This window comes from Microtus oregoni, unplaced genomic scaffold (assembly GCF_018167655.1).
Source record: "Microtus oregoni isolate MIOR12 unplaced genomic scaffold, Mior012 000008F_ref0000371, whole genome shotgun sequence".
Lineage (NCBI taxonomy): Eukaryota > Metazoa > Chordata > Mammalia > Rodentia > Cricetidae > Microtus > Microtus oregoni.
Genome location: NW_024543067.1, coordinates 25,155,287 through 25,179,472, shown reverse-complemented (window position 1 = coordinate 25,179,472; position 24,186 = coordinate 25,155,287). Strand labels below are relative to the sequence as shown.

Here is a 24,186-nt window from a genome sequence, read left to right as displayed (position 1 = left end):
GCATAAACTGTCATCGGCGTTTTTGATCTTAGCCATTCTGACAGGTGTAAGATGATATGTCAGAGTTGTTTTGATTTGTATTTTCCTGATGACTAAGGATGTTGAACAGTTAAGTGTCTTTCAGCCATTTGAGATTCTTCTGTGGAGAATTCTCTGTTTAGATCTGAATTATATTTTTAAATTGGTTTATTTGATATTTTAACATCTGGTTTCTTGAGTTCTTTGTATATTTTGTAGATCTGTCCTCTGTCTGATATGGGATTGGTGAAGAACTTTTCACAGTCAGTATGCTGCCCTTTTGTCTTATTGACCTTGTCCTTTGCCTTACAGAAGCTTCTTAGTTTCAGAAGGTCCCATTTATTTATTGTTGCTCTCAGTGTCTTGGTGTTATATTTTAGAAGTGGTCTACTATGCCCATGCATTGAAGGCTACTTCCCACTTTCTCTTCTATGTAGTTCACTGTGGCTGGATTTATATTGAGGTCTTTGATCCATTTGGATGTGAGTTTTGTGCATGGGGAAAAATATGGATCTATTTGCATTTTTCTACATGTTGACATCCAGTTATGTCAGCATCATTTCTTTTTTCCATTGTATAATTTTAGTTCCTTTGTCAAAAATCAGGTGTTTATATTGTATGAAATGAGAGTCTTCAGTTCAGTTCCATTGGCTGTCCTGTCTGTTTTTATGCCACTACCAAGTTGTTTTCATTGCTGTAGTTCTATACTAGAGCTTGATGTCAGGGATGGTGATGCCTCTGGAAGTTCTTTTATTGTACAGGATTGTTTAGAGCTTCCTAGGTTTTTTGTTTTCCCATATGAAGTGGAGTGTTGTCCTTTTCAAGTCTGTGAAGAATCGTGTTGGGATTTTCATGGGGATTGTATTGAATCTGCAGATTGCTTTTGGTAGGATTGTCATTTTTATTATGTTGATCCTACCTATCCAAGAGCATGGAAGCTCTTTCCATTTTTTGATATATTCTTCAATTTCTTTCTTCAAAGACTTAAAGTTCTCGTGCACAAGTCTTTCACTTCTTTGGTTAGTGTTACCCCAAGATATTTTATGTATTTGTGGCTATTGTAAATAGTAATGTTTCTTTGATTTCTTTCTCAACCCCTTTACCATTTATACATAGAAGGGCTACTGATTTTTTGAGTTGATTTTGTATCTTGCCACATCACTGAAGATGTTTATCAGCTATAGGAGTTCCCTGGTAGAATTTTTGGGGTCATTTATATATACTATCATCATCTGCAAATAGTGAAAGTTTGACTTCTTCTTTTCCAATTTGTATCCCTTAATGCCATTTTGATGTCTTATTGCTCTAACTAGAGCATTGAGTACAACGTTGAATAGATATGGAGAGAGTGGACAGTCCTGTCTTTTTCCTGATTTTAGTGGAATCGCTTTGAGTTTCTCTCCATTTAATTTGATATTGGCTATCAACTTGCTGTATTGTATTTTGCTTTTATTATGTTTAGATACGTTTCTCGTATCCCTGATCTCTCTAAGACTTTCATCATGAAGGGGTGTTGGATTTTGCCTTCACCTTCTTTCCCTGTTGTTTTTAATTTTTTTCATAGTGTCCCAGATTTCCTGGATTTTTTTTTTTTTTTTTTTTTTTTTGGTTTTTCGAGACAGGGTTTCTCTGTGGTTTTGGAGCCTGTCCTGGAGCTAACTCTTGTAGACCAGGCTGGCCTCAAACTCACAGAGATCCGCCTGCCTCTGCCTCCCGAGTGCTGGGATTAAAGGCGTGCGCCACCACCGCCCGGCTCCTGGATGTTTTATGTAAAGAATTTGTTGGACTTAATAACATTTTCTTTGGCCAATGAATTTATTTCCTCTGTTGTATCTTCAACTCCTGAGATTCTCTGCTCCATCTCTTGTATTCTGTTGGTGATGCTTGCATCTGTAGTTCTTGTTCGTTTACCCAGATTTTCAATATCCAGAATTCCCTCGGTTTGTGGTCAGTCTTCACATCTTGAGTTGTTTGAACTGTTTGCTTCAACTCTTTGATTGTTTTTTCTTTGTTTTCTTTAAGAGGTTTATTGCTTTCTTACAATTTTTTTGTTTGTCTTTCATTTCTTTAAGGGAATTTTCATTTCCTTTTCAGGTTCTCTATCGTCTTGAGAAAGTTATATTTAAGTTGTTTTCTTCTGCTTCTTCTGGGTTAGGATGTTCAGGTCATTCTGTTGCAGTGTCTTTGCCTCTTGGTTCAATTCTTGCAGTTGCTGTCTGTGTATTAAGAAAGCCACTCTTGGTCCATTCCCTGCAGTTGCTGTCTATGTCTCAGGGAGCCACTGAGGTTTCTGGGGATGTGTGGTTTTGTGAGTTCAGTCAGTGCTGTGGCAGTGGTGGTGGGGCTTAGGGGGTTGGAACAGCCTACCTTCAGCCTGCTGGCTGGCTAGTGAAACTGAGGCTGGTGGGGAGGGACCCATGTTTTTGTCCAAGGGCCTAGGGTTTAGGGACTTGGCTGTCGAGCTGGGGAGCTGGTCACTCACTTCTTGATCCGCTCTGTGCAGTCCAGGCTTTTCTTATAGATATGACATCTGCTTCCATTTTCCTGGACCAGTTTTACCTAGCACATGTCATTAGAATTTAAATTCATGTTTAATTCTTGTTCTTGGTCAGTCATTCTCCATTTAGAAATCTATTCCCTACCCTCTCTACCTAAAACAGTTGGGGACTCTGCAGCTGTCACTGGAGGTGTCTTTACTCCACGACTGGCTGTGCTTGCCTCTGACAGTAGTTCCTCTTTCTGTGTAAGGCTGGGTTAGGGTTGTGTATCACATGTTCTCACTCAGTGTAAAAGATGTCTTCCTGTGTGTGGTTACATCATATTAGGAGTTGTAGATTTTCAGTTTTCTATGTTTACATGTAGTATGCAGTTGTAGAGTATGATAATATAGTTATGGAAAAGCCTGAAATGTTTTCCATGTATTCCTGACTCCTTACATTTTTTTTATAATTGCTAATAGATTCATAATAGTATTTGGATTTTACTGTTTAATGGAGTGAAACCATTTTAAAAGAAGAGGGTTCAGAAAACATGAATTGGGTACAGGGTAGAACAATATCAGCTCAGTGATGTAAAAATTTATAATGTTTCAACCTTTAATTAGTGAGTTAGCTAAAGGGTGATGGTTGTACTTGGAAATAATCAAAACTTAGATAACACTCTATGATATGGTCAATCTTTATGGCCAAATAGATAAGGTTTGTAATCTCCATACCAAAAAAAATCCCTTTGTATGTGTGCGAGGATTTTCTAGTGTTGTTAATGACAGCGGGGCCTTTCATTTTGTTGGATCCTGACCAAGTAAATGGAGCAGGGATCTGGGCAGCAGAGTTTGTCAGGGTTTCCTGATTCCTGCTGCCCTGCCTGGCATGCTGGGTGGATTGTGTCCCCTTAAACTGTAGGACAAACTTGCCCAATGTGGCTTTTGTCAGGCAGTTTGTAAGGACAAGGAGACAAGTAACCAATGCATTTGTAATATGATTTGAGAAATCTAAAGTATAAACCACTTGTGCACATGTGTTTTCATATAGGTGTTGACATACCAAGGATTTTATGATGAAAATTTAGAATGGGTTGGTCTGGAGAATATTCAAATTGTCGCTTCCATGTCAGCTGGAGGAAGGCTGGGAAGACACAAGCTGACCACCAGGTTTACATCTATTGTTCGTCTTTGTGCCGTAGAGTATGTATCCTAGTAACAGTTTCTGTTTGTTTATATTTTATTCAAGATACTCATCAAGAATACTTCAAAATATAGAAAATAAAGTGGTCACAAGCGGGTTCATTTCCAAACTTTGGCAGTGGTTTAGAGTATGTGAGGTCTTTTATAGAACTCTGTATGTTGTGCCCCAAACGTCAAGAGTCAGAACTGCCTAGCAGCTTTAGGTCTGTGTATTTTACTTAAAATCTGACATTAATATAGTGCTTATTGATGTGCTGTGGAATGTTTTGACATGGTACCTAATGCATGGTGCTTGAGTTCGCTTAAGCATATTTATTACTGTGATTAAAACACTCAGGGTTCTTCTTGTAGTCCTGGGGACACAGTTACCACCTCTAGTGGCACACCAGACCTTCTTGCTGCTGTTCAGTTGCAGCTTTGTCTGTCCCACCCCCAGCCCTTCCCTGCGTTCCTACCTTCTGATTCTGGGAGCCACCGTCCTGCTCACCACTTGCCTGAGAGCAGTGCTTTTAGAATGTGACAGAAATCACAAAACTAATATTATTTAATTTTATGGAGATAATGTAAAAGAGTTGAGTCTGATGAAAGGGGAGTTGGGTCATGTGGCTTGGGTTGGGATTCGTCTGTCCTTCCTTGTGCTCATGGATGTGAACGGGACTTCTGAGTTCTATGTTCATGCACCATCTCTTTATAAACTAACCCTGGTCAGTTTACAAGTTCCCACTCACTACATTCTATCTATGCACATTGTTATTTCTAAGGTGTTATCGTTGCCAGTTAATTGATATGGAAATAAATTGGGCTTGGGACAAACAGGCTCATTTTTGTTGTGTTATTTCTTTTCTTAGACTTCTGACCTGGATTACTGCTCTGTGTGTAGGTTTTACTTAACTCCAAATGCTTTCCTTAAGGAAATATGGTTTTTTTTGAAGTTGAGTGGCTTTTCAATTTTTATATTTAAATAGTTGATTACAGTCTTGGATAAAGCCTTGCTCTGTTGGAGAAGAGACACTGTGGGATCTAGTTGGGTTCTCCAGAGAGAGCAGGAACTGAGTCTGTTCTGACGCATGGGCAGCCCTGGATGTCTGGGTCTTAGAGAAGTGCAGTTTGGAAGTTTACATGGTTGCATCTTTATGTGGAAATATTAATTTATGATATTGATTTATTTCAGCTTTCTTATTTCTGTCTTCCCCTTAGTTACCCAGAGAGAGAGCAGTTACAGACAATCTATGGAGCATATTTGGAAGCAGTTTTGCACAAAAATCTGAAGAATCATTCTATTTGGGGTTCTTCATCAAAAATTTACCTCTTAGCAGGCTCTATGGTGCAGGTGTATGAACAGGTAAGTATGTTTGCCTGTAGTTTCCAGTTCTGTTGGCCTCATCCTGGTCTTTGTGCTGATGAAATGTGATAGTTGCTGCAGTGTGATTGATGGCACAGTAACAACGTATCCAGTTATAGCCTGCAGGATCACAGGCTGAGTAACTTCATGCGTATGGAAGGGAAGGAGGTGTAGTAAAATTTGATCTGTATTAGAAAAAAAATAGAAAATCACAAAGTATTTGAAGACAAAATTTTGTTCGGTAAAGCAATAGTATTTGCAGTGCTTGTGGAAGAGGCTCTTAAAAGGCTGGGTTGGAGCAGGGGGAGATATGTTAGGACAGGTTGTGTGAAAAAATGCCTAGGTAACACACACTAAGAGTAATGGCTATAGCTGTGGGTAGGGCAGCCTTAAGCTCTTTGAGTTTTTAACTGTCTTCCTGAAGTTACAGCAGCTTCTGGGTCTCAACACCTGAAAACTTTTGGAGTGTTTTGTTTCAGTTTTGTGGGGTCTGTAGAATTCAACTGTGATTCTGTGATGTTAGTTAGCTTATGTGCAGTCTGTGGCTGCACCTTTGCTGCATAGCAGACTCTGGCAGTCTGCTGAAGCCTCCTAGCCTGGCTGGGAGTAACACTTCCAAGTGTGTAAGTAGCTGTGCACAGTGGGGTGCACCTGAAGTCAGACCTTGCCTGCTTGAGGCAAGAAGACTGCCATGAGTTACAAAGTGAGTTCTAGGCCAGCGTGGCTCAGAGTGGAGGCCCTGCCACAAAGATAAGTACATAAATAAAATGTGTAAGACAGATTATAGAGGATAATTTTAAAAAATCAGTTCTACTGAAATAAGATTAGGTGTCTAGGATGGTAAAATAGCTCTCAGTGCTTCCTCTTTCAGGTGCGGGCCAAGTTCACAGTTGATGACTACAGTCACTATTTCTTTACCCCCTGCATCCTGACTCAGTGGGTGCTTGGCTTGTTCAGATATGATTTAGAAGGAGGTGAGTTTTGGTTGTCCTTGTGTCTAACTATGCTCTAAGTTGTACTCATAGTAGGAACATTAAATATTGTGACTGATTATAATATTTAAAAATGACTATTAGTGCATTAAATTAAAATAGCTCTATTATGTTTATTACTATTAAGAGGATATTAATTTATTATATTCCTTTTCCAACCTGTTTATCACTGTACAAATTTGATTTTAGAAAAGATAAAATATTTTCTTTCATAGCCAAACCAATTTTATTATGCAATTTGGAAATGATAACTTTATTGAACAGCTGTAGTGTTTAAAATATACCACTTTATTAAAGGAATGAATTTTAACTTTTTCCAATTTCTTCTATTTACCTGCTGCCACAATTATGGTATGTAAATTCTCCCTGTATATTTATTTCAAAACATTTTGTTAAACAGACATCTTGAAAATCATTTAAGACTCACTGTGATTAAAGAAAAGCTTTGCCTTTTTAGGATCTTCCAACCATCCATTAGATTATGTTCTGGAGATTGTAGCCTATGAGGCCCGACGCTTGTTTCGGGACAAAATCGTTGGGGTGAAGGAGATTCATCTGTTTGATAATATTCTAACTGCAGTGTTCCAAGGAGACTGGGGCTCAGATATACTAGACAACATGGCAGGTAATAAAGATCAATGTACAGAAGTTATAGGTGTTTTAAATTTTTATGTCCAACCTGATGCATGATTTCATGTTTCAATAAATAACTTTGGATGATTACAATTTTAATTTTCCCAAAAGGGAAGATGCCCAGCCATTTTTGCTAGACTTATACAATTATAATACAAACAAAATATGATAAGTACTTTCTTAAAAAGGGTGTTCTAACTTGTTGTTGTATATTTGTAATACAAAGTTGTTTTCCCAGTAGAATTTTCACTAACAATGGAGTTGGCTGTGGTGGCACACCTGTCACCCAGCACTTGAGAGACAGACACAGCTGTATGACAAGTTTTGAGGCCAGCCCAGTCCACAGAGCAGGTCCTGTCCGGTTAGGGCTATGTAGTAAGACCCTTTTTAAAAATTAAACACATAAAATGAAATTTTAGTATCTGATTAAATATGAAACATAAAGGTCATTGTGAAATTCCTCACTTGATTATAATGCCTCTTGTTTAACAGAAAGAGCATTGTTTTCCCTGTTGTTACCCATAAAATCACCGGAACAGGACATCATGTTTGTGCTTACTCCTAGTTTCCTTGGCTTCATGTGAGTGGACATGTTGGATTCAGGGCTGTGTCTACTTCATAACCAACCGAGCATTAGAAACTGCTGTGGAAGCATGCATATGGTAGAGAGAGCACGCCAGTGAGGGCCTATGATAAAGACATGGAAATGTTTCATAATGCAACAATTATCCAGCTACACACCGTGCTAACAAATATTCATGAGTACTCTTATGTACTGTATATTGATGCTGTAAAACAATCCCACACCAGTCAGAATTACTGATAATAAAAGGGTTATATTTGCCGGGCGATGGTGGCGCACGCCTTTAATCCCAGCACTCGGGAGGCAGAGGCAGGCGGATCTCTGTGAGTTCGAGGCCAGCCTGGTCTACAAGAGCTAGTTCCAGGACAGGAACCAAAAGCTACGGAGAAACCCTGTCTCGAAAAATCAAAAAAAAAAAAAAAGGGTTATATTTATTTAAGGGGAAAACTTACAGATCACCATCCTAAACAACAGTCCTTTGAGTGCAAACAGGAACGGAGTCTAGCAGCTGGAACGGGAGCCGGAAACGAGAGCCTGAAACGAGAGCGGGGCACATGATTCCCTCTGCTTTTTAAACTCTAAGAGACCACGCCAAGTGGGCTAGTATCTTAAAGGCTATTGGCTGGAGGAGCAGAATGTGTTCCCACAGCAGTATATTACCCAAGTCCAAGGAAATACTGAAAATGGGAAGGCTGTTGGGGTTGACTGAAAGACTCTCTAGATATTTCCAGAGCTTTGGAAGTTGGGAGAACAATCTAAAAACAACAACGCAAGGGAAAGTGTTGTGAGGAGGCTGCTGACAGCTGAGCATCGTTTTAATAAGGTCTGCCCCATCCACCCGAGGATTGGCCAGGCTCTCTGGCAAGGCTTTGTTCTTGGAGTCAGGCCACGCAGCAGCCTGCAAACTTGAGTCAGCAGTGCCTCTTCCTGTAAAGGTCTTATGTGCTTTGGATGCTATCATTTTTTTTCGTGTCCCATTCTCTAGGATTTGGTGGTTTTCAGAGCCTATAAAAGTCTTTTATTCTCAAGAGGCTTACAGTTGAACGCCAGAAATGTGACAATCTCTGCTTTCAGTGGTGACAATTAGTGATATGCTTATATGACATGAAGACTTGTGGAAGTTGTGGTTAAACTTGTAATTACAATGGAGCATAGAGTGTTGTAACTTTTCCAAGTGTATTTGATAAATATTAGTTTTTAGGGTGGTAGAAGAGGTAGAGAATAATTCTTGTTTAGGGAAGTTGTGTAAAATATATGTATTAAAATTTTATAACTATAGTGTTCTTAAAATTAGTATATAATAACATAATAGGTTTATTATGACATCTTCACATATTTATAACATGTACTTTGCTTATATTTATATTCCATCAGCCTAACTTATTCTTCCTTTCCCCCAATTTAGTCTTCTTCTCTCCACAAGTCTCCTCTTTACTTTCATCCCTCCCTTTCTCCCTCCCTCCCCTCCATTCATCCATGAATATATAACCCCCCCTCTGTCTCTGTCTCTGTCTGTCTGTCTCTCTCTCTCTCTCTCTTTCTCATACACACACACACACACACACACACACACACTCATCTGTTGATGACCATCTAGGCTGATTCTCTGGTTTGACTGTTGTGTACAGGTCCATGTGTCTTTGTGATGTGTATGTAGACTTAAAGTTCTTTAGCTACATAAAAGAATGTGTGGTACAGCTGACTCATGGGGTAGTTCTATTTTGAATTTTGTCTTTGACATTCCACACTGATTTCTGTGCTTTGCAGATTTTACATTCCATCAACAGGATACAAGGGTTGTTGTTTTCCTATGCCTTCGACAGAATTTATTGTTTGTTTTCTTAGTTGGAGCCATCCTGACTCGGGCAAAATAGAGTTTCCCTGCAATTTTAACTTGCCTTTCCCTGCCGTCTAAGGATGTTGAATTTTATCGCATACACTTAGTGGCTAAGTTGTATATATTTTGAGGACTGTCTGTTCAGTTACTTTATCCATGTATTGACGGGATATTTTTGGTGTTGAATTTTTTTTTTTTAGATGTTATGTTAGATAGTAATCCTTTGTCAGATGTTTAACTGGCAAAGATTTTATCCCAGTCTGTAGGGTATCTCTTCTCCCTGCTGTGACCCTTGGCTGTGGAGAAGCTCTTATGCCTTACACTGTACTGTAATCTCTATTGATTTCTGCTTGCTGTTTGCTGGACTCATAGATTCCTATTCAGAAAGTCCTTGCCTAGTCCTAGGTTTCTAAGAGTTTCTGTTGGGTTTCTATCTAGTGTTTTCATAGTTGTAGGTCTGAAAGTCTTTTTTTTTTTTTTTTTGGTTTTTTGAGACAGGGTTTCTCTGTGGTTTTGGAGCCTGTCCTGGAACTAGCTCTTGTAGACCAGGCTGGTCTCGAACTCACAGAGATCCGCCTGCCTCTGCCTCCCAAGTGCTGGGATTAAAGGCATTCCATTTTGAATTTTCTTTTTTTTTCTTTTTTTTTTATTGAGAAAAGGAAGAAAAAAAACAAGTTTCCACCTCCTCCCAGCCTCCCATTTCCATCCCCCTCCTCCCACCCTTCTCCCCTCCTCCCACCCTTCTCCCCCTCCCCCCACTCCTTTCCCCCTCCCTCTCCAGTCCAAAGAGCAGTCAGGGTTCCCTGCCCTGTGGTAAGTCCTAGGTCCTCCCCCCTCTGTCCATATCTAGGAAGGTGAACATCCAAACTGGCTAGGCTCCCACAAAGCCAGCACATTAAGTAGGATCAAAACCCCGTGCCATTGTCCTTGGCTTCTCATCAGCCCTCATTGTTCGCCATGTTCAGAGAGTCCAGTTTTAACCCATGCTTTTTCAGTCACAGTCCAGCTGGCCTTGGTGAGCTCCCAGTAGATCAGCTCCACTGTCTCAATGGGTGGGTGCACCCTTCATGGTCCCGACTTCTTTGCTCATGTTCTCCCTCCTTCTGCTCCTCATTGGGACCTTGGGAGCTCAGTCCAGTGCTCCAGTGTGGGTCTCTGTCTCTATCTCCATCCATCACCAGATGAAGGTTCTATGATGATATGCAAGATATTCGTCAGTATTGCTATAGGCTAGGGTCATTTCCGGTTCCCTATCCTCAGCTGCCCAAGGAACTAACTGAGGGCCTCGGCTTGGGTTCCTGGGAGCCACTCTAGGTTCAAGTCTCTTGCCAACCCTAAGGTGGCTCCCTTAACTAAGAATTGTGCTTCCGTGCTCCCCTATCCTACCTTCCTTTATCCCAATCTTCCTTTTCCCCCAAGTTCCCCCCATCCTCCCCTTCTCCCTTTTCTCTCCCCATCTCCCCTTACCCCCATCCCACCCCACCCCCAAGATCCCAATTTTCTCCCCGGCAATTTTGTCTACTTCCCATAGCCAAGAGGATAACTATATGTTTTTCCTTTGGTTCAACTTCTTACTTAGCTTCTTTAGGATCACCAATTGTAGACTCCGTGACCCTTATTTATGGCTAGAAACCAATTATGAGTGAGTACATCCCATATTCATCTTTTTGGGTCTGGGTTACCTCACTCAGAATAGTGTTTTCTATTTCCATCCATTTGCATGCAAAATTTGAGAAGTCATTGTCTTTTTACCGCAGCGTAGTACTCTAATGTGTATATATTCCATACTTTCTTCATCCATTCTTCCATTGAGGGGCATCTAGGTTGTTTCCAGGTTCTGGCTATTACAAATAATACTGCTATGAACATGGTTGAACAAATGCTCTGGTCATATGATAGGGCATCTCTTGGGTATATTCCTAGGAGTGGTATTGCTGGGTCCAGGGGTAGGTTGATCCCGAATTTCCTGAGAAACCGAAACACTGATTTCCAAAGTGGTTGCACAAGTTTGCATTCCCACCAGCAATGGATGAGGGTACCCCTTCCTCCACAGCCTCTCCAGCAAAGGCTATCATTGGAGTTTTTTATTTTAGCCATTCTGACAGGTGTAAGATGATATCTCAAAGTTGTTTTGATTTGCATTTCCCTGATGGCTAAGGAAGTTGAGCATGACCTTAAGTGTCTTTTGGCCATTTGAACTTCCTCTGCTGAGAATTCTCTGTTCAGTTCAGTGCCCCATTTTTTAATTGGGTTAATTAGCATTTTAAAGTCTAGTTTCCTGAGTTCTCTATATATTTTGGAGATCAGACCTTTGTCTGTTGCGGGGTTGGTGAAGATCTTCTCCCAGTCAGTAGGTTGCCTTTTTGTCTTGGTGACAGTGTCCTTTGCTTTACAGAAGCTTCTCAGTTTTAGTAGGTCCCATTTATTCAATGTTGCCCTTAATGTCTGTGCTGTTGGGGTTACACATAGGAAGCGATCTCCTGTGCCCATCTGTTGTAGGGTACTTCCCACTTTCTCTTCTATTAGGTTCAATGTGTTCTGACTGATAGTAAGGTCTTTAATCCATTTGGACTTGAGTTTTGTGCATGGTGATAGATATGGGTCTATTTTCATTCTTCTACAGGTTGACATCCAGTTATGCCAGCAGCATTTGTTGAAGATGCTTTTTTAGTTGCAGAGAGAGATTTCGTAACCCCTTTCTTTTATCCTTGACTCTAAACCAGAAACACATGGCTGGAGCCAAGTTGTGCTAATTGCTGGTGCTAGAACATAGCCCCTTGTTCAATTATATCTTCACCAGCTTTCTGTTTTTGATGGTTTCCTTTACTGCCTAAGCTTGCCGGTCCTAAAATTTGCTCTGTAGACCAGACTGTCTTCGAACTCAGAGATCTGCATGCCTCTGCCTCTGGAGTGTTGAGGTTAAAGGCATGTGCCACTACACTCAGCTCTAAGCTTTTCTTTAATTTTTTTAAACAAGTTGAAAACTTAGCTGGGTGGAATCTTGTCCTAAGGTCTCCACTTCCTTTGTTCCTATTAACGTCAGGCTTTTCTTTAATTTGTTTATCTCCTTGAACACAGGGTTTAGCAGAATCCTTTTTGGTGTGCCTTTTCTCAGTGAGCTGTACATTTTATATTTTTTTTTCTTGCTCAGGCTTGCTCCTTTGCATGACAAATCTTCATGCAAGTGAATTCTGTTAACAACGTGACAGAGTGACTAGCCTGTTTTGAGATTTTTCTCTGCTAACTCAATAAGAACTCTTCAATTTATGGCCAGGTGGTGGTGGTGCATGCCTTTAATCCCAGAACCTGGGAAGCAGAGGCAGGTGAATCTCTGTGAGTTCGAGGCCAGCCTGGTCTACAAGAGCTAGTTCTAGGACAGGTTCTAAAGCTACAGAGAAATCTGTCTCGAAAATCAAAAAGAAAAACAAAACAAAACAAAAAACCCTCAAAAATATAACAATAATAACAAAACCCTTTTCAATTTAACTCCAGATAGACTTTTTGAACAAAGGCAAAAGACACCCACATTCCTCACTAAAATATTTTCAGAACCGTTTCTCGGCCACATGCAAATGTTCTTCTCCTCTGAAACCTCTTGAACTGGGCCTCACTGTACAAATTGCCTTCAGTGCCACTGTCTCCCATACATCTACCAAGATGGCCATTAAACCCCACTCAAAGCACTTAACAGCTTTTCTAATCCAGAGTTCCAAAGTCTACACTCCTCCAAACAAAAGCATGGGCAGGCCTATCACAGCAGTACCCCAGTTCCTGGTGCTAACTTCTGTTTTACGGTTCCATGTCTATGAAGACACACTATGACCGTGGCAACTCTTATAAAGGATAACATTTAATTGGGTCTGACTTACAGCTTCAGAGATTCAGTCCATTATCACCATGGTGGGAAGCATGATGGTGCAGGGGCAAACATGGTGCTGGAGAAGGAGCTTAGAGTTTTTGATCTGCAGGCAGCAGGAATAGACTGCCACTTTGGGCCTGGCTTGGGCATCTGCATCTGCAAAGCCTGCCTCCATTGACACACTTCCTCCAACAATGCTACACTTCAGTGACATACTTCTTCCAGCAATGCTACACCTACTCCTTTAGGCCACACCTCCTAAAAGTGCTACTCCTTATGAGCCCATGTGTAGTGATGAGGCGTGCAGGCCTGCTTTTCTTCCCACCCAGCTCCTGCACGGCTAGCTTTGCCCCCGAAATAACAACACACATATTGTATTCATTTAAACACTGCTTGGCCCATTAGTTCTTGTCTCTTATTGGCTAGTTCTCACATCTTGATTAACCCATTTCTAATAATCTGTGTAGCACCACGAGGTGGTGGTTTACTGGGAAAGATTCAGCATGTCTGACCTGGCGGCTGGCTCCATCATGTCTGTCCTCACTTCCCTTCTTTCCAGAATTCTGTTCTGTCTACCCACCTATGTTCTGACCTATCAGACCGAGCAATTTCTTTATTAATTAACCAGTGAAAGCAACAGATAGACAAATGACCTTCCCACATCACCATGGGGCCATTTTCATTCAAACCAACATGGTGTACATCTGCAGATAGAGCTTCCTTATTTGTGCACACTGCACACAGAGATGAAGGGCAGAGGCACTTGGTTGCTTAGGTCTCAGTGGGAAAGTGACTACGGTGTTGGGCCCAGGAGAACTAAGCTTGTGAAGAGGAAGGGACAAGTTCAGTCAAATGTGGAGTACAATTTCCTTTTAAAGTAATGTAAATTAATACTGTAATTGTAAGATAAATTTGGGGGATTTTTGATTTCTAATTAAACTTTGCTTATTGATTTTTTTTTTATTTTAGAAATTAAGGCCCTTGGTGATATCAGTAAATCCCTGTTCTTTTTAGGGAGTGTTTTGTATTTGTTTTATTTTCATTTACAAGTATTATGTCGCAATTTTCTTTATTAGTTACTTTTCTTTTTGCTGTGACAAAATGCCTGGTAATAGCAATGTGTGCAAGGGTTTGTTTTGGCTCAGCATTTTAGGTACCATCAAGGCAAGGAAGTCAGGGTGGCAGCTGGTCACAGTGCAGCCATAGTCAGGATGCAGAGAGCTATGGCTCGCCCTTTTTAACATTATCCAAGACCTTAACAGTTAGGGTGGTTCTTCCCACCTCTGATAATCCAGTCTGGCAAATTCCATATAAACATTCATAAAGGATAGTCTCCAAGGTGATTCCAGATCATTTCAAGTTGACAGTATTAATTATCACAATCCTAGGGAAGCAAGTGAGAGAAACGAATAGTAGATTGGGGAGTAGCAGAGAAGTTGGAAGGAAGCCACATGTATGAAGAGAGAAAAGTGGTGATCTGGTTTCCTGGCGGAGTTCCAGCATGAGTTGGAGAGGGACTCTTGTGGAGTTTTGGAGACTGAAGGAAAGTCTCTCCCATTGAGGATGTGCCAGGGTTGCCTGTGCTCCAGTGGATAACTCCATCCTCATGCACACTGGGCAGCACTACTTGGTGTCTGAATTATTAGTAACAGAACAACAAAAAGAGGATGTGAAGTTGGGAGAGAAATGGGTTGGGGGGAAAGTGTGGGGATCAGTATCAACAAAACACATTAGTAAATTGATAAAATTTTCAAATCATGAATATATTAAAAATGTTTAAAAAATGGTTAAGCAATATAATGAAATATTTAACCTAGCTAGTCCTCAGACTGATTTTGCTATTTTAATTTGTGATTTTAGTATCTATTGATTTTATGGATCTTCTAAGTAATTATGTCAATTCATTTAGTGTAATCTACCTTTGTATTTCTGGAGACAATTTTATTTGGACTAAAAAAATAATTTAGTAAATGGGGCAGCTGGTTCTCTCATCACTGGTGATATCTTTTCTGCAGATAGCTACTATGTCACATGGGGAGCCCGGCATAGCTCAGGAGCAAATACAGTTCCAGGACAGCCATTACCTCCACATGGGAAACCACTTGGCAAACTGACCTCTGCAGACCTGAAGGATGTCATTAAGAAGGTATGGAATCATGCCCGGGAGTCAGGTATGGCTATGGTAGTATGTTAAAGTCTGGTTAGAAACATTTGCGTACGTGAAATGAAAGATCACACAACAGACAGAACCTGACCTGCTCTTTGGAGTTTAGTTCACTCTGGCAGACATTACCAGATGCACAGATGCATGTAGAATTACCAAGATAACTTTTTAAAGATGGTATTGCCATTGGGCTAGCGATGAGAATAGTGATTGGGAAGTATTCCTGGAGAGGTGAGTGCCATACCTCACTATCAGCGTCACCTGGTGGAAAAGAAAATAGCTGGGGTCCAAGTTGGCACCACCAGAGTCAGGTCACCAGGTGAGAACTGGATTCTGAATCTCCATCTCCTTTGCAGTTTCTTCTTCGTGACCTCTCTTTTGCCCTTTCCCCTCCTTGCCTTCTCTCCACTTTCCTTTCTTCTCCCCCTCCATTTGCCTTCAGCTTAGTTGTGAGAAGAGGGAACAGTGTGGCATGTGTATTCTTTTTTTTATGTGCATAACATATACTTTTGGGTACCCGTGGAGGCCAGAGGAAAGGTCAGATCCACCAGACCTGGAGTTAGGCTCTTGTGAGCCATCCTACGTGTATGCTGTAGTGCTGTCCACAGCTAGTTGAGTTTTGTACACCCTTGAACTTGATTGATGTGAGTTTTTCATATGCCTACAAAGTTAGGTTATTACAAAGTTTTAGATGTGAAATAAAATATAGTCACTTCATCCTTTTCTTGAAAGTGTCAAAAATATAACATTCTAGTCTAAATAAGTAAATTAAAAAAATGTTTATTTATTGTGTGTGTGTGTGTGTGTGTGTGTGTGTAGTGCAAGAGAGTACATGCACCACGTGCATGCAGGAGCTGAGAAGGTCAGAGTAGGCCATGAGGATGCTGGGAACAAAATCCAGCAAGACTTCTGAGCCATCTGTCCAGTCGCAGAAAAATAATATTTTCATTGTATTAACTAGAAATTGCATTAATTATAAAATCTGTTTTTGTTTTTCAAAGGGTCTTATTCATTATGGACGGGATAACCAGAATTTAGATATTTTACTTTTCCAAGAAGTTCTGGAATATATGTCTAGGATAGACAGAGTGCTGAGTTTCCCTGGAGGCTCACTTCTCTTGGCAGGACGCAGTGGTGTGGGGCGGCGAACTGTCACATCTGTAGTGAGCCACATGCATGGTGCGGTGCTATTCTCGCCCAGGATCTCCAGAGGTTACGAGCCCAAGCAGTTCAGCAGTGACCTCAAGCACGTGAGTCAGCGTGGACGGCGGCTTCCTTTGTTTGCTTTGAAATCTTGCTAGTTATTAAAACTTGTAAGATTTCTACATGTAACACAGTTTTCCTTTTAATTTTGTTTTAGTTTTATTTTCTCCATGATTACTAAAGTTTCATCTGTACACAGGAGGTTCCTGTTAGGATCTGAGATTATGGGATGTCACATTGTGTGATAAACAGGACTACATATTTGTGTAGGAAGAGTATACTTTAAAAATATTCAGTTTTGCTTCAGTGACTTACTTCTAAAATCAGTTTTCCTTCAAGTAGTAGTTATTGATGACTCTAATTTACTTTTCAGATGGTACAGGTAAAATATGATTTCCTTTTTGTTTCTCTGTTCTAAATAAGTTGGTAAGTAGGCACTAAGTAAGCTAGGTATGGACACTTGGGAGGAAAAAGGCAGCAGGATTCTGGCAAGTTCAAGCCAGCCTTAGTCACATAGCAAGATGCTGTGTCTCATAAACAATGCTAGCCATAAGAGCACACCAAGCAGCAAGTGAACAAGTGACTTTGGGCCCTTCCTTGTGTGGAGAGCGCGCTGCTCTGGAGCCGTGGTGTGCCGTGGCCAGCTCCACATGCACACTGTCCTTGTCACTCTTCAGACTATTGAAGGGTATGTTGTCATGTTGTCCTGCCAGCCACGGGTTGTTGTCTTTAACTTCTCCCAAAGTCCCTGAGAGGACTGGTCTTCCCTGTTCCACAGGTGCTGCATCTCGCGGGGATAGAGGCTCAGCAGGTAGTCTTACTTCTGGAGGATTACCAGTTTGTACATCCTACATTTTTGGAGATGATCAATAGCCTTTTGTCTTCAGGCAAGTGAATGGTTTCTGTGAAGCAAATATAAGTACTACTGTAAAGATTATTCCATTGAAGTTACTGTATAAAGTTTACTTGTGTTACTGGACCTTGAACATAGTTGTTACTGAGGTCATGAGAGTGCACACATGGTTATGACTAAAGAATTGAGATCACAAGCTTTATAAAACTAAGAATTATGTAAAAGTTATTGTTAATACCTCTGGTAGTGACTGAACAGAAAAATTTAAAGTAAAAATTGAAAAGCATTTCTTGTTTTTTTTTGTTTTATTTTTTCATTAAAAAATTTACACTTCGCCGGGCGGTGGTGGCGCACGCCTTTAATCCCAGCACTCGGGAGGCAGAGGCAGGCGGATCTCTGTGAGTTCAAGGCCAGCCTGGTCTACAAGAGCTAGTTCCAGGACAGGAACCAAAAGCTACGGAGAAACCCTGTCTCGAAAAATCAAAAAAAAAAAAATTTACACTTCCTCGCCTCCTCCCATTCCGCTCCTGTTCCCCCACTCACTCTCCTCCCTCCCCCTCCATCCTTAGGAGAGGGCAGGGAACCCTGCCCTGTGGGAAGTCCAAGGCCCTCCCCACTACATCCAGGCCTAGGAAGCTTTGCATTCAAATAGGCTAGGGTTCCAAAAAGCCAGTACATGCAGTAGAAACAAGTCCCAGTACCTTTATCAATGGCTTCTCAGTCAGCCCCCATTTTCAGACACAATCAGAGTCTAGTTTGATTGCATGCTCATTCATGAAAAGCATTTCGTATGTAAAATTTGTCTTGAATTGGTGTATGCTAGTCAAAGTAGAGAAAAAATGTTTACTGTTTTTCTATAGGCGAGGTCCCTGGCCTGTACACTCTGGAAGAGCTAGAGCCTTTGTTGTCGCCTCTGAAAGATCAAGCTTCCCAGGATGGTTTCTTTGGACCAGTCTTCAATTACTTCACATATAGTAAGAGGCAGAGAGTTCACCGCTAAGTTTATATTCTACTTGGTGTGAAATAAATAGGATTTAATATGGCGTTCTGCACAGCTTGGCACCTTGGCCTGATTAGGGGTGGAGAGGGAATGAAGAAAACATAGTAAACTTAATAAATGACAAATAGCTGCATGGAGAAATTGGGGCTCCCAGAACCTCAGTACGATTATTGTGTAGAGCAGAGGAGGCGGACCTCCCCTTGCTAAGCGTGCAGCTACTAGTTTAGTACACACTGCTTGGTCGTTCATAAACAGTCATACTTTTGCACACTGCCAACATTTTCACTTAGACTTTAGAAGGATTTTGCCATCTTCCTAAGCTTGACCCAGGTAGGGGTAAGGTTTTGCCAACTTCTCATGGGCCTGAGGCCTTGGTCCTTGACATGGCTGTGTACTTGTTAAGCGTAACACTCACTCAGGACTTCCTTGGCTCTCCACAATTTAATTTGTCATATTTTTTCATTAGATTGTGAAGGTATCTTAAATTTAGGGTTCTTTGATAATTAATGACTTTTTTGTTATTTTTTCTTGAGATTTTAGAAAGTAACACAGAAGAAGCCTATGATAACAATATCTTAGGAAATTTTATCAGAGGGCAGTGTTGGAATTGCAGTGATGGTTTTGGAATACCAGCCTTGCTGTTTGCATTTTCATTTGATTGTATTATACTTACTACACTAGTAGATCTTGTCTTAAATAAGACAGGCTTTATAGTGTTTTTAAATGCTAAGTAGCTAATTATTTATACAGAAGCATTTTCTTGTGCACTATGGAAATAAAATAGAATCTTTTAAAAGCATAGATCCCAGTACCCAGCCATTCCTGTATGATATCTTTATGAATCTTTTTCTGAGTATGTGTGACTCACAAAATACAGGCGAAGAAATATTTTTATTCATTCTTTGAGAATTCATACACATATACTATAGATCTCACCCAACTCCCAACTTGCTGCCTTCTTTCCGTAGCCCACTGAGCTGAGTTATGCTGTCCTGGTTTCAGTGGGTGTGGGGCCGGATACTGATCTTAGGCCATCTACCAGGGCCGCTTCCTTGAAGAAGCTAGTCATTTTTTTTTTTTTTTTTTTTTTTTTTTTCGAGACAGGGTTTCTCTGTAGCTTTGGAGCCTGTCCTGGAACTCCCTTTGTAGACCAGGCTGGCCTTGAACTCACAGAGATCCGCCTGCCTCTGCCTCCCAAATGCTGGGATTAAAGGCGTGCGCCACCACCGCCCGGCTTTCTTTTTTTTTTTTTTTTTTTTTTTTTTTTTTTATTAAAGAACTATATAACAGTTGAACAGGTATAAATATAATGAAGTATCAGCTTTACGAACTTAAGCTAGTCATTTTTTAACCAGTGTAAAAAATCTCACCTTAATATTATGTTGTAGTTTGCTTTTTTTTTCCATAGCAGCTCCTACTGTTTCATTAAAAATATGTTTACCATAAAACCAGTCCATATATAAGTTCCTTGATTTATGGTTGTTCTCATAATTTTTCCATGATTACAGTTTTTCACATTTTTTTTAGGAATTCAACAAAATTTGCATATTGTCTTGATTATGGATTCTGCAAATATGAATTTCATAATAAACTGTGAGAGTAATCCCGCTCTGCATAAGAAGTGCCAGGTGCTGTGGATGGAGGGCTGGTCCGACAGCAGCATGAAGAAGGTATGCTCTGCCCTGACGCTGAGCTTGCTCTGCTCATGCCCTCTCCCAGGTTAGCTTAACTGAGGCCCTGGGCATTTCTACTATGGCTGACAGCATGCCTGTTTTCTTTTTGTTCTTAGGATAGTTTAGTTGAATACAGAATTTTAGGTGGCAACTTCAAGTATAAAAATTTTAATAGAATAAAGAGATAATTATCTTTTAAAAAATTGTATGACTTGGATTTATTAGCCTAACAGGCACTAGCCTAGATTTTTTTTTAAGTGCATAGTAAGAAATTTAAAAAGTGAAAATTTAAAAATTTAAGTTATTTTAAAAAGCACATTGAGGGGTTGGATAGAGGAGATCTCCTGGGTGTACTGGGGGGCACATAAGCATGGGAACTTGAGGGGTTAGATAGGAGGGGGTGGGCAGAGGCGGGTGTGTTGAAAGGGATGACTGGAATTGGGGCTTTATGGGTTGAGTAGAAGCCTGATGCAAGGGAAACTCCCTTCGAATCTACAAGGATGGCCCCAGCTAAGACTCTTGGCAGTAGTGAATTCACAGTGATCACAGCCATCCCCTGTGATCATATTGGTGACTACTGCAGTTGTCATCTGAGAGCCTTCATCCAGTGGCGGATGGAGGTAGATTCAGAGACCCATGGCCAAACACTGGGCAGAGCTTGGGGAGTCCTGCTGAGGAGAGGGAGAAGGGATTGGGGGAGCCTGGAGGATCAGGGATTTGCAGAAAAACTCACAGAAATGGCTAGCCTGGCTCATGGGAACTCACAGAATCACAGTCTGAATCAACAACCAGGGAGCCTGCATGGGAATGACCTGGGCCCTTTGCATCTGTGTCAGGGTTGTGTAGCTGGATCTATTTGGGGTACTCCAGGAGGTAGGAGCAGGGCTGTTTCTGTGCTTTGACAGGTTCTTGGGAATCGATTCCTTATGCTGGGTTGCCTTGCCCAACCTTTAGAGAGGGGGAGGTTCGTGATCTTAAGGCAGCTTGTCAAGGCATGCTTTGCTGATACCATGGGAGGCCTGTCCCTTTCTGAGCAAATACAGAGGAGAGGGGTAGATGGGGGTGGGCAGAGGAGAAGGATGGGAAACTGAAATTGAGTTTCCTGTATGAGTTCATAGCACCGTTCTAACTACAATCCACTTACTTTACTTTAATTGAATCAGTAATAACTTAGACATTAGGCTTTGAATAATATTCATACCTCCAATTGCTTTCTTCTTTTTGTATACTGGAGGTACATATCGTGTCTGGTATGTTTCAGAGCAGTGTGATGTTGCATCTCAGACAAAGCTTTAAACAGATGGAGGGCAAGCAAGGCTTTTTACCTGTGTGAATAGAGAGTGAGTAACTGTGAAGTTCTGGATATGCTTCTCTGTTTTCACCCTGAATTCAGAAGTGATTTGATTACTTGAGATGAAGGATGAGGGGAGACACTTGGGGTTGCCATCTGGTCTCTATACATACTTCCATCCCTCACAAGTGCTCTCTCAAAAACCCTGTACCTGACAGATGTTCACTTAAGGCCTCTTAGAGGCTTTTCTGCTTTGTCATGAATCAGTGAAAGGAAGGTGAACATTAGTTAAAGGATGTGTAGTGGGTTACATTTCATCCAGTGGTAAAGAATGCTCTGTATTTTAGATACCAGAGATGTTGTTCAGTGAAACAGATTGTGAAAAACTTGACAAAAAAAGAAAGGAAGAAAAGAAGAAAAATTCAGGTAGTATTTTGGTATAATATATTTATTTATTTACTTTTGTATTTAAGAGATACTACTTTTTCTCATGTTAGAGATTCATAGGTGATGATTATAAATTTAAATAATGTGGACTATAGCACACCTTTCTCTGTTCCGTCAGCTTCTAAATAGCAACATGGAGACTTATTATTAATTGTGAAAGCTCGGCCTTACCTTAGGCTTGTCCTAGTAGCTCTTACAACTTAAATCAACCCATGATTTTAATTCTTGTTCCTTCATGTGACTCTTCACCTGACTATATTCTGCCCTGCTATAGGTCAAAGCAGCTTATTTATTAACCAATGGGAATAAAATATATTCACAGCATACAGAGGGGAATCCCACATCATCTCCCATTTTCTGTCTAAATAAAAAGGAAGGTTTTAACTTTAACATATTAAAATTGCATATAACAAAACAGGTATCAAGCAAGAATTATAGTTACAATATTTCTTTGTGAGTCTAAAGTTTCATATCTAATATACTTTTATCATAAGTAAGGAAAACTATAACTATCTAGTTTTCAACTCCATCAAAGACTTCAGAAGGATATAATATTACCTAAGTAAACAGCAAGTATATTGTAAGCAACTTCCAAAACTCTAGAATTGAAAGAGACATTTTTCTGCCTGGACAGTCACCCTGAATTCTTCTGTAACATTGGGCATCCGTCTTCAGTATACAGGCCCATAGTATCTGGCAGATTTTTTTCATGAAGTAGGAAATTTGAAAAACTATTTTTCCTATATTAGCAGTTTGTTAGTCAGTTTCTTCTGTGTCTTGCAGAATGTGTGGTAGTTTCCTCTGTGAAGCAGGAACCCTGAAGGACCATTCCATCTTTTGGAAAGTTCTGCAGTCACTTTTCTGTGGGTCCTGCATGTCCCGTTCATACAGCATACCATCAAGCAGTCCAGGCAAGAACAGTTTCTTGCCAAAATGGCTAGCCTTGTCACATTGAAGGCAAATTCCATAATGAGTTTCTTCAATGTCCATCAACCTCTTTGTAGTAATTGTTGCTGCCAGAAGCAGACATGTCTCACTGTTGAGAAAAGTCTAAATTCTTAAAACATTTTAAATGCCATTTCTGTAGGTCTTTGAAGTCTTTGAAGGTTGTCTATCTAACTGAAATATACCTCTGTATATCTAGAAAACCTAAGTAACATGACTACAAATTTAACTATTATCATTGACTATCTAATAATTCATAATTTTAATTATATTATATTTTAAATGAGCTATATATACATAATACCTTAAACAAGAATAGAAATATACATATAGCAAAATTGACCTTGAATTTGTATCAGTTAGATCAAGATCCACACCAATGTAAGATATTCACTTTTATATCCCCCCTGTTTTTTTAAGAAAGAGTTTGACTGTGACCATTTAACCATTTATAATCAACCCCCTTTAAATGAAAACAAACATTTATGAACAGTCATTTTGGGAATTTGGACTAGTTTTCTTTAAACTTCTTCCTGCTGTTGGTTGGTTAAAGTGTTTTTAGGGTTCACGGAGACCTTCCAGTGGGTCTTGTTCCATCAAATCACAGTAGTCTGGAAGGAATGCACAGGTTCTCATCTGTAGAACCAAAAGCAGAAACTGTTTTCCAAATTAACATATCTTTAGATCCAAATTTTGAAGTCAAGATACCATTATGTTGGTTTATCTTAGCAGCACTCAGAATCAAATATCTTTCTGTGGTCAAAAAATGCAAAGAAAACACAATAATATACATAATCCAGACTCTCTGCGTATATTTCATCTTTATGTAACTTATTTTTTTACTCTATTATTTTAAGTATTTATTGTGTTTGCTCCTTTAATCTATAATTGTCTGTATTCTTGACTATACTTTTATTCCTCTGTCTTCCAAGCCTGTGTACATTTTTTTTTACCCATACTGTGACCTGTTCAGAGGTTTATTTTTGCCTTAGTCTGTCTGTATTACTTACCTGTAATCATTTTCTGACCAGAAGCACCTTTTATTCTTTTAAATGCTAATCGGTTGTAGCTAGGACCAACTCCATGGCCCTGCCTGTTGGCTCTGCCTCATCCATCATGGCAGAGGTATTTTTACTGCCTTTGCTAGCCCTGCTCACCACTCCAGCTCCAGAGATGCAATGGGTCTATGTCTTCATTGATCAACTTTTAGCATTCTGCTCACAAACCCCATTTAAGTGCAGGACCTCCTGAAAAAGCCATATTTCATGCTGCTAGCATGAACTTGAAATCACACTCTTAAAGGAGCTGATAGCAGTTTTTGCTGTTATCACTTGAGTCAGGAAGCCTTTGCCTCTGCTTGCCTCTAACAAACAGAGCCCACCTGAGAAAATACTGCTGTCAAGAAGCTGTGCTTAACTCTGTTCTTTTGAGTCTAGAATTCCTTCCCAAGTTCTTGCAGGTTTTATGTGTATGTAGTTGCCTCACATTGGGCACCATATGTAGTCAGAGACTGCTCATTTGTTTCCCATCACCCAGACCCAAATCATCATACAGAAACTATATTAATTACAAGACTTTTTGGCCAATAGGTTAGGCATATTCCTAGCTAGCTCTTACATCTTGAATTAACCCATTTCTATTAATCTATGTATCACGACTAGGTT

General features: G+C 40.2%; 1 protein-coding gene across 1 annotated transcript in view; it reads left to right on the top strand.

Moving 5' to 3' along the window:
* The window catches only part of Dync2h1 (dynein cytoplasmic 2 heavy chain 1), a 225,006-nt gene that overhangs the window by 72,422 nt on the left and 128,398 nt on the right, over positions 1–24,186 (top strand). Inside the window, exons 44-53 of the mRNA XM_041657101.1 lie at positions 3,549–3,700; positions 4,898–5,042; positions 5,914–6,016; positions 6,492–6,659; positions 14,962–15,092; positions 16,112–16,360; positions 17,092–17,200; positions 18,027–18,140; positions 19,694–19,836; positions 21,478–21,556. Of these exons, the coding sequence (XP_041513035.1) occupies positions 3,549–3,700; positions 4,898–5,042; positions 5,914–6,016; positions 6,492–6,659; positions 14,962–15,092; positions 16,112–16,360; positions 17,092–17,200; positions 18,027–18,140; positions 19,694–19,836; positions 21,478–21,556 (1,393 nt within the window). The remainder of the gene's footprint in view (positions 1–3,548; positions 3,701–4,897; positions 5,043–5,913; positions 6,017–6,491; positions 6,660–14,961; positions 15,093–16,111; positions 16,361–17,091; positions 17,201–18,026; positions 18,141–19,693; positions 19,837–21,477; positions 21,557–24,186) is intronic.